Source organism: Anabrus simplex, chromosome 5 (genome assembly GCF_040414725.1).
Source record: "Anabrus simplex isolate iqAnaSimp1 chromosome 5, ASM4041472v1, whole genome shotgun sequence".
NCBI lineage: Eukaryota > Metazoa > Arthropoda > Insecta > Orthoptera > Tettigoniidae > Anabrus > Anabrus simplex.
This window is the reverse complement of record NC_090269.1, coordinates 12,293,170-12,307,595: the sequence shown is the minus strand read 5'-3', so window position 1 is coordinate 12,307,595 and position 14,426 is coordinate 12,293,170. Positions and strand designations below refer to the sequence as shown.

Here is a 14,426-nt window from a genome sequence, read left to right as displayed (position 1 = left end):
CAGCGCCTTCTGCTATCCTGATGTTGAACGTGGTAAGCGATTCTGCCACTAGAGAGAAGCATCGTCTGGGCTCATAGGTAAAGCGTAAGTGGGAGCAATCTATCGCAAACATAATGCTGTTATTAAAAGAACCAACCAATACTTATTAAAATATACATCCTCCTTTTGTGTCGAAAATACGGAATTCGTAGGTGAGTCAAAGAATCTTGGACTGACGCTAAATGTTATCCCGCATTAGAATGTAATTTATGCTGGTAAAAGATTTTTATCTTGCGGTTATATTGCTCGTGCGCATTTTTCTATTATTTTGTTAGTTCATATGGAGATTTATACAATTGTTTATCCACTGCAGTGTATATACAGTGAAATTAAACTAGTGTTCTTACCGAGGATCTATATTCCCACGATTCTATTTGCTCTGATGTAAGTTGGGAAGTGAGCATACAGCAAGTAGAGTGTGGACAGTTTGATGAAAGAACCATTTTCAAGGAGAACATTAGAAGAAAAGGTGAACATAAAAATTACAGGTCGTCCCACTCCAAGCTTAAATTTAACTCCAAAGGCTTCAAGAGGGAAAAATTTCAGTTACATCAAGAATTTCAACTGTAAAGTTTATGACAATAACAGTTGGACATATGGCTGTGATTTAAGAAATGCTTTCTTTTGTTTCCTTGAGTCCTATTTGGAAATAATGATATCTGGAATACGAAAGGTGTGAAGGATCTGGGGCATTTAAATGACTACATGAAGAAGCATTCGTCGAACAGAAAACACATCAATAATGCAGTGGACCTGAGTGCTCAAGGAAATGTGAATATTGCAACACAACTTAGTAGGGCACATCACGACACTTTGCAGATACATAAGGCAGAAATAGAGAAGAATAGGTATACTTTGTCTAAATAATTGATTGTATAAAATTTTGTGGGGCATTTGAACTTGCTTTGCCTGGTCATGAGTCCGCAGGATATGAACATCCAGGAGTGTACTTGGGAATAGTTGTTTTCATAAGCAGTTTAGACAGAGCCATTAAGGAACACACAGAATACAATAAGATATTTAAGGGCACTTCAAAAACCATCAAGAATGAATTGCTAACTGTATGCTGGAAGTCTGCCGTGAAAAGATACTGGAGAAAATACACAACACTAAATACACTGCTATCATGGTAGATGAAACTACCGACGTCTCTGAAGAGCTACAGTTGGCAATTGTGTTCAGATACATGTTAAATGGCCAACTACTTGAAAGATTTTAGGGATTCTTTAATCCAGGAGAACAAACTGCAGACACAATATGCGAGTGCATACTGCAGAAGGTCAATAGTATTTTTCGTGTTATATCCAGAGAAAATTATCGCCCAAACTTATGATGGAGCATCTGTGATGACTGGTGAAAGAGGTGAAGTTCAAAGGAAAATCAAAGCTCACTATCCCCTAGCCAATTATATTCACTGGTACGCCCACCAGTTCAACCTCGTATTGGAACACGCGGCCTGTCAAAATCAAACTGTGCACAAATTTTTCTGCTGCCTATCTGCATTTCCTGTATTCTTTTCCAGATCTCCTCAATGTCTGGCAGCTTTGAAGACAGTGGTAGCATGATGAATTCCAGGATGTTCATCAACAAGATGGAACTGCTAGTCTAGAACCATCAATGTCGTGTATGAAAACAAAGATGCTTTGTTGCAACGCTTTCAGAAACTGGGAAAGTCGAAATCTGTAAGGACAGTTCAAGAAGCACGTGGACTCGGACACAATTTGGAAGATGAAGAGTTCTTATTTTGCATGTCCTTCTTTCGCAGAATAATGCCTCATGTGGATATTTTGTACTCCCAGATATAAGCAAGATCATCAGATGCAATCAAAATAGGAAATGCTGTTGGCATTTTTACGAAGAATGTTGCTTCAATCAGGGATTCAGTCTATAAAATAGCAAATGAAGTTTCTTAAGAAATGCCACAAAGCAAAAGACGTAGAAAGGAATCCTACACAACGGCTGATGCTCAGGTGTTTGTGATCGAATCACTGAAGGGTTAGGTTGTAGATTTGAGCCTGTTTCTTACTTAGAGGTTGTAAATTTATTGGATTATTCAAAACAGTTCCCTGTAAAAGGAGTTAACACCGTGTGTGATGTATACAGACTCCCAGATAAGAATAGACTAATGACTGAGCTTAACATTCTGTATGAAAGAACTGATTTCAGAGAAACTGATTGTGCAGTTCCTTTGCTTCAACTGTTCCTGAAGAACAAACTGCAAGATACCTTCGCCCATATAAAAAAAATTGCTCAGGATTTTGATTAAGATTCCAATGACGACTTCATAACAGGAAAAATGCTTTTCGAGTCTTAGAAGGATTAAAACATTCCTTTGAAATAATATGTGTCAGGAATGGTTTAATGCATTAGCGATAGTGATGGGACATTCGATTCATTTTACTGAATCGATTCATTTGATTCCGTTCACGTTACTGAATCGATACAGTGATCCGATTCACGCCTCATTGGTCACCACTCCTACTGCATCTGTGTAGTATGTGCTGGTAAGACAGCAGCAACAGCATTCAGTGCTCGCAGCTGCCATCTGGTCTTCATACTATGAACTCCTTTCTTAGAAAAAATGCTAGTTACTCTAATACATCGAAGGTTTCCGGCGACGCAGGGTGGGAAAGGTTAGGATCAGGAAGGTAGCAGCCATGCCTGAATTAAGGGACAGTCCCAGCATTTCCTGGTGTGAAAATGGGAAACTACGGAAAAACATCTTAACGGCTGCCGACGGTGGGACTCGAACCCACCATCCCCCGAATGCAAGCGCATAGCCACGCGATATTAACCGCACGACAACTCGCTCAGTCATTTTTGAAAATATGTATTTTTCTATCAGCTGAGGATGTTTTTAAATCGTCATATTTTGTATAGGCTACCCGAGATGTACACTAGCCCGCTGATTTTCTGATTCAACAAACTGTTATTGCGTCTGTCCACATATGATTGAAGTCTTGTGCAACGATGTGACATATTAACTGAGAGAATACTGAGCCGTTCTTCCCAATATAAAACAGGTACTTTTGAGTGGTCATGAGCATGACTCATAGTCATAGGGCAGGCTAGAGTCAAGTTTAATTGTCAAAAGTCAACTAAGTTATAACACTAAGATTCATTAAACTAATAAATAGTATAACCTAATAGCCTACCTACTTACTAGCTACTTCAGAATTATGTTGTGACTACCCTTTTAACACTGCAAATAAATCCATCTATTATTTAAACCTCCCTGTAAGAAGAGGACAGTGAATGCAAATGGGTATTATTTTCAAATGAGCTGAGCTCGAGAGTCCATTATAACATACGATTATTTCAGTGTAGCGTGGCTCACTGTACGTCTCGCTGCAGTGAGCCGATAAGGAGCCGTGCGTATCTTGTGTCTCACTGAGCCGGCTCATTCACGATTCTTTCGGTGTGCCGTGGCTCACTGTATGTCTCGCTGCAGCGGAAGCTTGGCTCTCCGCGTGTCCAGTGAGCCGATAAGGAGCCTGTGTATCATGTGTCTCACTGAGCTGCGCTCGTTCACGATTCTTTCGATGTGCCATGATTCACCGTCTCGCTGCAGCGGGAGCTCGGCCTCCCCGTCAACGTCCAGTGAGTGCGCCACTCAGCACTGTCCGCTGGGAGTAAGCTGAATCGTGTGCCGTGAGCTCGCCGTTCCTGTGAATCAATTCACTCGGACACTTGAATGAATCGATACACTGCTTCGAATCATGCATTCAGTAGCCAACACTAATTAGCGATGCTAGCACTCGAGAAAAAGCTTATCTCTGAAATAAAGAACTTCAACCAAAACCTTCAATTTATCTGAACGATAAATAAAGGAAATCTAATGAACAACCTGGAAACCATCCACATCGCTCTTGATAAATCAGAAAATGGTGAAGAGAATCTTAAAAAAACAACGAGCAAAAAAACATCTTATACGAGAATATTAGTAAATACTTGGAATGGGTAAACATGAAACAGACTAGATGAACAAGAGATATAATCAAACACGACGTCGCAGAAGCACAGCCCAATCTCCCTCTTCCCTCACATGTTATTTTAGATGAAGACAAAACTCTACTTCCCTTCTCTCCAGAGCTTTGCATGAACTGTCAGACTGTATCACATCGTTACTTCACCAGGTCACGCTCAAAGACAGACCCTCCAGACAGCGCCAAACAAGAACGAGAGGCAAGATGTCCTGTTCTGATGACCTCCATTTTTTAACAAAGGAGTCTCCAAAGAACTTTTATTTGTGTTTATTGTCCTAATATTTTTTCTTCTCAATTCTTTCTTTATACAGCTGAACAGGACCACTAAGTGGTCAAAACATGTCCTGTAAGTGTTTATTTATATTCAATTTTGCCTGAGGCAATAATAAAGTATCGATTAGGCCTAGGTGGTTATTTATACTTACTTCTTGATTATACTCATCGATACGGTCAAGAAATGGACAACTTGTAATGCTGACAATGTTTCGAATACAATGGATATTCTCACTGTAATACTGAACAGACTGTAACCATGTATTCCACTTTGTTATTAAAATAGGTGTTGCTGGATAGGGGCAGATATAGAAACCTTTCTTTAAGAGTAGTAACTCTAGTACTTTGAAAATACTTCCTTTACTGAAGAAATTAAATCATTCACTTCTGGTAACTAACTTTTCCTACTATTCAGTGTAGTGCATATGGAGAACAAGTAATGGGGATAACGATAAAACCCGCCAATTCCCGGTTCCAGACTTGTTCCGCAACCCTCACACCTGCCCTCTCACCTGCTGGGCTTGTATCTTTATCTTAGATGTGTACTGTGAAAAACTGAATAAATAGGCCTATAATAAATTAAACATATTGCTGCTTGGCTCACGTCTATAATCTTAGATGCAACTTACAGTGAAAACGTAATTATATAATATCAGATCTAAAGCAAAAAAGGTGTTTATTTTATGAAATATCAGATTTAAAGCAAAAAAAGTTCTTAAGAGGCTAAGAAAGGCAAAAATAAGTTGTAACGTTGAAATAGATGGGTATATGGACTAGGCCTATAAAATTTAATTTACTGTGATTGAAGGTACATAATACCGATAACTGTTATAGGCTTGATAGGGTTTTACGGACCCGATGTCTAGTCATTACTCAGCACCGCTCAGACCTCAGCAGCTCCAATACTGTCACATCCATAAATGGACTGTGCATACGTTTGTGGAATCTAAAGAAATACATTAATGAAAATGAATGTACTTTTCCTTTTCACTCAGCAACCTGTAGAGAAGGTTCAATTAATGTACTTTTTTTTCTTCCACTCAGCAACCTGTACATAAGGTTCCGAATTTGATATCAATTTTTTTTTTAAATAGAGTTTCAAACAAGGTTGGCTGGTTTAAGTCATGGTTTAAATGAAGTGTTTTTTTAAACCATTGTTTGTTTTATATTTTTATTTCTGTTACTTCTACTATTTTCAAATTCTAATACAACTGGAAAATAAAGTCTATTTTAAATTTAAACAATCAAAGGATATCAAGAAGCCAACAGTGATGATGAAGGTATGATATTCATTTTTGATCTATTATTTTAGCACTAATAGTTCATTGTTCAGTTTTCACACAATTTAATCTGAAGTGCCAACATCCCCTTTTCAAAATCTTCAATAATTTTACTTTTTTTTTTTTTTTTTTACAATTGCCTTTACCGATGCAGATAGGTCTTTTGGCGACGATGGGACAGAAAGGGCTAGGAGTGGGAAGATGTGGACGTGGCCTTAAATAAGGTACCTGGTGTGAAAATGGGAAACCACAGAAAGCCATCTTCAGGGCTGCCGACAGTGGAATTCAAACCCACTATCTTCCAAATGCAAGCTCACAGTTGTGGGCCCCTAACCGCACAGCCAACTCGCTTAGTAATTTTACTTTTGCTTAATTTGTATCAATACATTTTTTTAACAGAAAAATACTAGCAGCCTGAAAAGCAAGGTACTAGGAATATTCAACAGAAATTTCTTTTATTTTTATTAAGTCCTATTTAAATGTCATAACTTGCCATTTTGGGTCTTTTGCTCAAATCTGAACAACAAATCTGTCAACAAATGTTAACAATAGAAATTAAGAAGTGTTTTATCATCCTTTAAATAACTGCTCTAAAAAATATAAACATACTATTTTTCTTTAATTGTTTTCAGGCACTATCTGGCTTAGAAGAGGTGTATCAACAAGTACTGGAATATTACCAGAGCAACTCTCAAGCAAGGAAAAGAAAGTAACTTCATCTTTACTGATTTGTTTGTTGTGAAAACCACGTCTTAAGGGAAAGTACTTTCCAAACTGCTTGACATGTATTTCCGACCATTTACACAGTTTTGCAGTCCACCCGGTGGCCATGATCATTTGTCAGTCTGATGAAGACGTTACGCCTTGAGCATATGCCTTTGCGTTAGTCGACAGGTGCAGGTTATGTGCCGACACTGGGTTTCACCCTCTACCCACTTCATTATAACCATCTCACACCGGATGTGCAACTTGCCTGTGAGCGTTAAGTCGAAAGACCTGTACCAGACGAGCCAAACATGTCCTCTGCACTAAAACCCATACACTAAAAAACTTCAGTTTGCAGTGTGGAACACCCTCAATTGCTCAAGCTAATGTAACAACTACATTCCAGTTATAATCCTCCAAACAGAAAAAAATTTGAGATTCTTTACTGGGCAACAGCAAAAAATTGGAGGTTCTTTACTGGACACTTTACAATGGAGGGAAAAGAAAAACCAAATTCTTCAGTGTTAGGCAATAAAGTAGGAATCTATGGATGGCCAAATGTACATAATGAACCAGTCGAGTGACTAAATGTAACAGCAGCAACATGAGATACTTACACCGCCTAACAAAAAAATTGAAGCCCCCAGAAGAAATTATCGGATGTCAATGTAACCATCGACAGGTATGTAAATGATTATAGAGTAGCAATTCTCTATGACAGGTAGAAAGGCCACCCGAGTGCATTAGTGTTGCTACCAGGCCTGGTAGGGTATATAAAGGGCATGAATATCGTCAGATGTTGAGTGATAACTGAAGGACACAGAGATGCCACATACTCGTGTGAGGCAGCATTATAAACACTTGACGGTCTCCATTTGGCCGGATGGTCGAATCATGCAATACCGTACCCAGATTTGTGGAGTGTGCGGATGCGATAGTGGGCCGATGTTGGACTGCACGTGAACGTGAGGGCAAGCATACTCATCGTCAAAGTCGACTACCGTACATCTGACTCCCACAATGTCAATCGCCATATTGTGCACCAAGCCCATCGTAACTCCTTCACATCTGCGCGTGCCATCCGAGAACAAATAATGGACTCCCTGCAACATTCTGTGTCATCCCGCACCAATGGTCGGAGATTAGCTGCAGCCGGACAAGGGAATTACCGTCCCATGCTTAGGGTGCCGTTAACTAGCTGCAGCTGGACAAGGGAATTACTGTCCTATGCATAAGCTGCCGTTAACACCACAACACAAACAGCTGTGTTTGGAGTCATGCCATGACCAGGAAGCATGGACTGCTGATGAATTGCATCACACTGTGTTCAGCGATGAACTGCAGCCCTGCACGACCCCGGATGACCATCGTCTGCAAGTATGGCAGCGACTTTGGGAGAGGTCCTATTCTTCCAATGTTTTGGAGAGGCACAGAAGTATTACTCCTACCATCATAATGTAGGGAGCCATTGGGTATGACTTCAGGTCATGGCTGGTAGTGATCGAGGGAACTCAGACATCACAACGGTACGTCACGGACATCCTGCATCCCCGTGTGTTATCTCTCATGCAAAGTATCACGGTCCCATTTTTCAACAGGACAATGCTCGTCCACACTTGGTACCTATCTCTATAAACAGTCTACACAATGCTGAAGTGCTCCCGTGGTCAGCAAGATCCCCACAGAACAGGTGTGGGATCAGCTCGGACGTCAATTCCGTCCCAGTGCCAGCATTCACATATCAAGGACCAGTTACAACAAATGTGGGTCAGCTTGCCTCAGGAGAGGATACAACGGCTTTATGACACCTTTCTCAACTGAATCGGTGCATACATATCCAGGCCAGAGGGAGTGCTACATCATAAGTGGGCTTGTAGGCCTACTGCCAAGTTCTTATTAAATTTGATTTTGTAATAACTGAAAGAACATCACATTCCCTCTCAACATGTGAAGTTTCATTTTGTTTCTTCCTCCCCTTCTGGGACCTTCAATTTTGATGTCAGGCAGTGTAATTGGTGGATACATCAGGAAATCTGCCACACACATCAGAATACCTGGCAGAGATGGTATCTAGTAGCATCAAGAAATGTGGAGAAAAGTTGGAATGTTATGTGCACTCACTTGTGATTCATAACGCATCTAGCCTTGAAAAACATGAATCAATAGTTGACCCCTTGCAGCCCAACACTCGCTATATTCAGCTGCGCGCGGAACGACTGTCGTTTGTTTACATGCTCGTGGCCTTCTCTGGAAGGATGTTGTCAAGCTGCCAACCTCTCTACTTAGGAACTAATGAGTGAGTGGTGCTTCGATACGTAGTGGTGGTGGTGGTTATTGTTACACCTTTGGTCTGGACTGGTTCTTGCTGTGTGGACGGTTAGGATAGGACCTGGACAACACCACTGATATAGGGACAAGCAAAGGGGGTCAAGGGGAGTAAGCTCCCAGGTTAGAAGCCACGAAGCAGCCTTAGGCCTCTAGTTTTGTGCGGAAACAAGATTGGTCTGGACTGGTTCTTGCCGTGCGGATGGTTACGATTGGATCTCGACAAGACCTGTGATATAGACACAAGGAAAGGGGCGCTTTTATACTGCTGGGATTGGTAACGGATTATGATCATCATAATTGATGGGAATGAGATCACGTGCCATGTTACGTTGGCCAACAGGAATGCAAGTAGCTACTTCAGCCATGGACGATGGTGGGTGCTCTTTATTAGGTTATAAAAGTACCTCTGGGGGCGGGATGGTCGGTTCCTAGATATCGCAATGAACACATCTCTCCTCTAAAAGGAATGCCAAGTAAGATTTGCATCATTTTCACTTCCTTACAATGTTATAAACTTTGGGCTGTGTCAACTTATACCACCACCACTGAGTATCGAAGCACCACTCACTCATTAATTCCTAAGTAGAGAGGTTGGCAGCTTGACAGCATCCTTTCAGAGAAGGCCGCGAGCATGTAAACAAACGACAGTTGTTCCGCGCGCAGCTGAATATAGTCAGTGGTGTTAACATGATAACTTACGGCTGTCCAACACATCTTCTGAATCTCTTAGCTAATAACTGTCAGTTTCCAAGCCTGAAGGAACATAATTTCAGTGGTGTTAAAATACTTTTTAAACAACCATTTTGCAAACGCTTACTACAAACAATCAGATGCCCCAGAACCTATCATGCCAGCTGAAACCTGTTGGAACAGTTGATTGTCTGGATGCTTACATTAAAGATTGGCCTACACTTCTAAAAATCTACACAGATAACGGGGAGAAAATTGACAGTATTGTGCAAGCAGAAGTTACCAATGTCATGCTCGAGATAAATGCTGAAGGTACAAGTAATCCAGTTTTAAGCCCACTGTTGAGATTCTTCATAAAGTATTGAAAAGTAATAATGTTACTGGTTTTTACATCCCACAAACTAGGCCTACATTTGACAGTTTTTGGAGATGCCGAGGTCCCGAATTTTGTCCTGCAGTTCTTTTGTAGGCTGACGTATTTGAGCACCTTCAAATACCCCCGGGCTGAGCCAGGATGGAACTTGCCAAGTTGGGGTCAGAAAGCCAGCGCCCCAACTGTCTGAGCCACTCAACCTGCATGTAGAGAAAGACTTAGGCCCCACTGCTCATGCTGTTTATATCTAAACAACTTTTAAAAAAAAAGCACATAACTGACGTAAATCGAGATGAAAATCTTACGAAATATGTAGGCTATATAGATATAACATAGTTTTCTCCTACTCAATCTCTTCCTTAAACGCTTGATCCAAAGCAAATCAATATCACAAAGAAACTGAGATGTGATCTTACAAACTCGCAATGTAATTGTAGTTTCTAAGTTACTACAGGGAGTATCACCGATAAGGAAGTTTCAGGCACAATCGCAACTATTTCAAGAATCACTTTTCATTGAAACACAAGTGTTAGCCTACGAATGATGGATTGGTTTCTAGTCACCATCTAATTTGAAGAGGGCAAGATATTGGAGAATGGCAATACACATGTTGGAGGGGAGTTGTTTAGTAGGTCCTGGTATGTATGAAGGAGCGAGTGAGCTTAGTCTGTCCAGTTCTAAACCGACTCTTAGGAACAATGCATTTTGTAATAATATTGATCAGATTTAATACATCTGTGAGCAAGTATGATTAATATTTTACCATGATCGTTATTTTTCAATTTCATTCAATCTTTCAAATAGGCCTACATTAAATCTTTCACAGCACCAGTACATTAATATGTAAAGCACAACTGGACTTTTTCTACCATATAATATCAATGTGAAAGAAGTGGTATAGGTCTATAAGAAACTTTTTTCAACCACGATTCCAAACAATGCAGTTTTATCTTTAAATGGCCTTTATTTTCTTCAACATTATCTAAGCGTTTTTTTAAATGAAAAGCTTTCCTGAAAAACGTTTCTACAGTTGTGACTATCAAGATCAATGTTAAGACCATAAATGCTAATCCTCGAAAATTCGTTCACATGCAATAATAACCTCACCAAAACAATGGTCCTCTGGAAGCAGAGTGTACGTCATATACAGCATGTATAATTCAGAAGGCGAACGGATGTCTTTCACCTACACTAACAGTACGAAGGCGTATACCCCAAAAAATGTTCTCTACGACCAATGACATTTAAATGGATAGGACAAAAACATTCATTCCACACCAAGGAGAATTATCATCTCCCACTTACCTTAAAATAGCCTCCTTGGTACAAGGTCTCGGGTGGACCAAATATCGCAACTTCCCACTCGAATAAATTGTCCTCATTAACAAGTTTCACACGAAATCCTTCAACTGGTTCTTCTTGTAAACTCTTATACTCTAATGCAAGAGCACGAAGGGCACTACTGGTAGGCTGTTGAGCCATTGTAAGTATAAAATCTTCGTTTTAAGACAATATATTTTCTAAGTCTCTCTCTTCGCCTAATAATACGAGCCTAATTCGTGTTGCTACGTTTGATAACACTCGTTCCAAGAATGGAAAGATGGCAAAGCCTCGTTCGGCTCACCTACCCTTTGTTATGAAATTCAACTTTCTTCGGTCTCAATTTCTTCGTTTAAGTTCACTGACGCTCCTGTTGCTTACTTCTCTAGAATTCTGGTGAGGCCTTTCACTTTGTCGATTTTATGTGATTGTTTCATACACTAAGAAAATTTCACAGGAACAAAGAGAAACTGCACGGATGCCAAACACACAGCCACCTGAACAGCTGTGATGCGCACCAGATGCGCACTGCCACTCACTGCCACTGGTGTCGAGCAGTTGTCTGCGGCGAGAATAACACTGCTGCATAGAGGTCATTGGTGGAACTACTTAAGCGAAAATCGAGACCATGAGCGAGACCATGATCGAAACCTTTACACGCGCCTTGGCATAAGTATCGATATGACTTTCCAAACAAAAGAATCCGCGTTCCACTACGATTTATTACAAAATAACTTAAAAATAGATGCAATGATCTTTTTTTAAATCACTTTAGAGGAGAACGCAGACTATAGTACAAATAATTATTGTAACAACGGCTTGATACCAGAAGAAATATAGTTATTGTATTTCTTAAAATACGGTACCAATTTTAACACACTAGAAGTACAGTGAATTCATACAATGTAATAAGAAATATGGCTATGTTCTGAGAAATCTTTCTTTGCAATACCGTAACTAAAACAATAACTGGAAATATTAAGGAATATCTCATGAATACACACAATTTTGTGATTAAGCATTGATGGGTGTGGTCAACTTATGGACTATCCTTCTACTTGCCGTGCTTGTATATACAGAAAAGGCGCGTTACCGTACTAATCGCTACAGCTTAACACGCGAGGAAGAGCGATACCGTACTTAATTGTTTATATATAATGGCTGTATACTAACCGTTATAAACTCGTTACAAATTGGACAATGCTTAAAACTCGTTATTTCAAGAAGAAAAATAACAACATCTACCCTTCGCTAGGCTATAACAAAATGGAAGAGTCAGGTGATTTTTTATCTCAGTTTCTCTAAGGAATAAAGTATACCGGTATTGAGAAGAAGCACTTCTTCATATTTTCAACTGTTAAAAGGTGTACTTATAAAGGAATGGTACAGTATTATTTGACGATGCTGGGGGAAGGTCAGGGCTATAACCCTTATGGTAACGAGTTAACGACTGTGATCCTACTTAGGATATACAGTCCGCATTAGCATAAATATTGGTATCGTCGGTAATGTCACACTACTTCGTAATTCCTGTACTGAAGAAAAAGTTCCCAGACAGTAGAAGGTACACGTGATCGAAACACCGACCAACAACTTATAACACTACCACACTGAATTACTTCACTACATTATATTAATGTACCACACTACGTTACTGAAACACTTATAACATTATAATTACTGTACGACACTGTCACATTGACACTGACCAGGGGAATAAGACAACTGTGACGATTGGTTAGATATAACTGTTATAATATGCAGTAGATACGTACGAAGTGTAATACCCCAAAGAATAACATTGAATATAGTAAAACATGCAATGGAAATAGGTTTACGAAAGGTTTCCGGAAACACAGCCCCAGTGGCGCATGCTGGGATCAAGATTTGGGATACCACTAGACTTAGGTAACCCCTTATCGATGGTTGGTTTTGAACTGCAGCCAATAGCCAACGGAGAAGCCTACTGTGTGGTCTAAGCTGTTTCACAAGCTACTTCCATGGACTATGCCACTGCCAATACCCAACACCTGATCAATGGAGATGGTAGCATAAGGTTTCGCTAATAACAGTCCGGCTTTGTTGCTTATTGGATAGAATGCTTGCCTTTGGTCCGATAGCCCAGTTCAATTTTCAGAATCAACCCCCAATTACTGGTAATTCCCCTGGCTTGCGGACTGGGTGTTTATGATATCTTCGCCATTCATTTTATCCTCATTAGGTCACCACCATGCCTATACAGATTCCATGCACCATTATTATTATTATTATTATTATTATTGTTATTATTATTATTATTATTATTATTATTATTATTATTATTATTATTATTATTATTATTATTATTATTATTATTATTATTATTATTATTATTATTATTATTATTATTATTATTATTATTATTAATATTATTATTATTATTATTATTATCATCATTGTTACGGAGTTATCCGTGGAAGGCAGAGGTGAAAGAAGGTGCGGGCTGGAATGGGTCTAACTACAAGTTCGAAAGATGAATGAAAATTTCAACAAAGGTCATATTTTCAAAACTTAACAATGGTGACAGAGAATTTGAAAATTTAACAAGTCAACAACAAGCCAAAATCAGATACAAAGAAATTACAAGTGTTAGGGGATTATTACAAAGTCTGGGCTTCGAGCCCCACAATCACAATCCTTGAGCTATTAGCCCAACTTTACCAAGGTACAAAATTGAACAAAGGGGCAGAAAACCCTATCATGCCAAGGAGCACTTGATCCTAATTACAATGTTAAGCCTCCTAGAGGCACACAGAGATCAAATTTAGGAAAGAGCTTACCCGCTCTCAAAGTTCAAGCCTATAAAGGCAATAACGGACTTTTACATAAACTGCCATCAAGGCATAATAAAGAAACAGGGGTATTTCGTACCCAACCTACTGGGCCTTAGTGTGCAAGAACTAGTTTAATTTAAATGGCCCAAAACAAAAGGATGGAGGCGTGAATTTGTACTCCTAAATCTACACTTTAAAACCTAAGTAGCTCTAGGCCGATACACAGGGGCTAATCCCAAGCTAGGGAGGTGACCCGCATGAGAACTTTAATACATTAAGGAAGAGAAGAAACGGTTATGAAAACGTAGTCCCCTCAAGTTCCAAATGAAGGGGAGTTCAAGAGGGTAAAACACTCTCTATCCCCGCTTTACAGTTAAAGAGATTTGTAGTTTTTACATAGACTGAAAAGGAATTTACATTTTAAAAAGATGGGTTACATATTAAAGGTTTCGAACCTTCCCCGAGAGTTGACTGCTGAACTACCAAGAAATAAAGATGTTAAAAGGCCATTACCTTGTAGAAGAACTGCTGCTTGAAGAAAGAGGCACTTCCCGCCCCCTGCTACATATCCACACACTTAGATGTTCCTGTAGTGGTACCGAGACAAGAAAATCAGCAG

At 39.6% G+C, this 14,426-nt stretch overlaps 1 protein-coding gene across 1 annotated transcript in view; it reads right to left on the bottom strand.

Moving 5' to 3' along the window:
- The window catches only part of LOC136873670 (ubiquitin-conjugating enzyme E2 R2), a 217,034-nt gene extending 205,452 nt beyond the window's left edge, over positions 1-11,582 (bottom strand). The window contains exon 1 of the mRNA XM_067146771.2: positions 10,980-11,582. Coding sequence (XP_067002872.1) covers positions 10,980-11,156 — 177 coding nt within the window. The 5' untranslated portion in view covers positions 11,157-11,582. The remainder of the gene's footprint in view (positions 1-10,979) is intronic.
- Between the last annotated feature and the right edge of the window lie 2,844 nt (positions 11,583-14,426).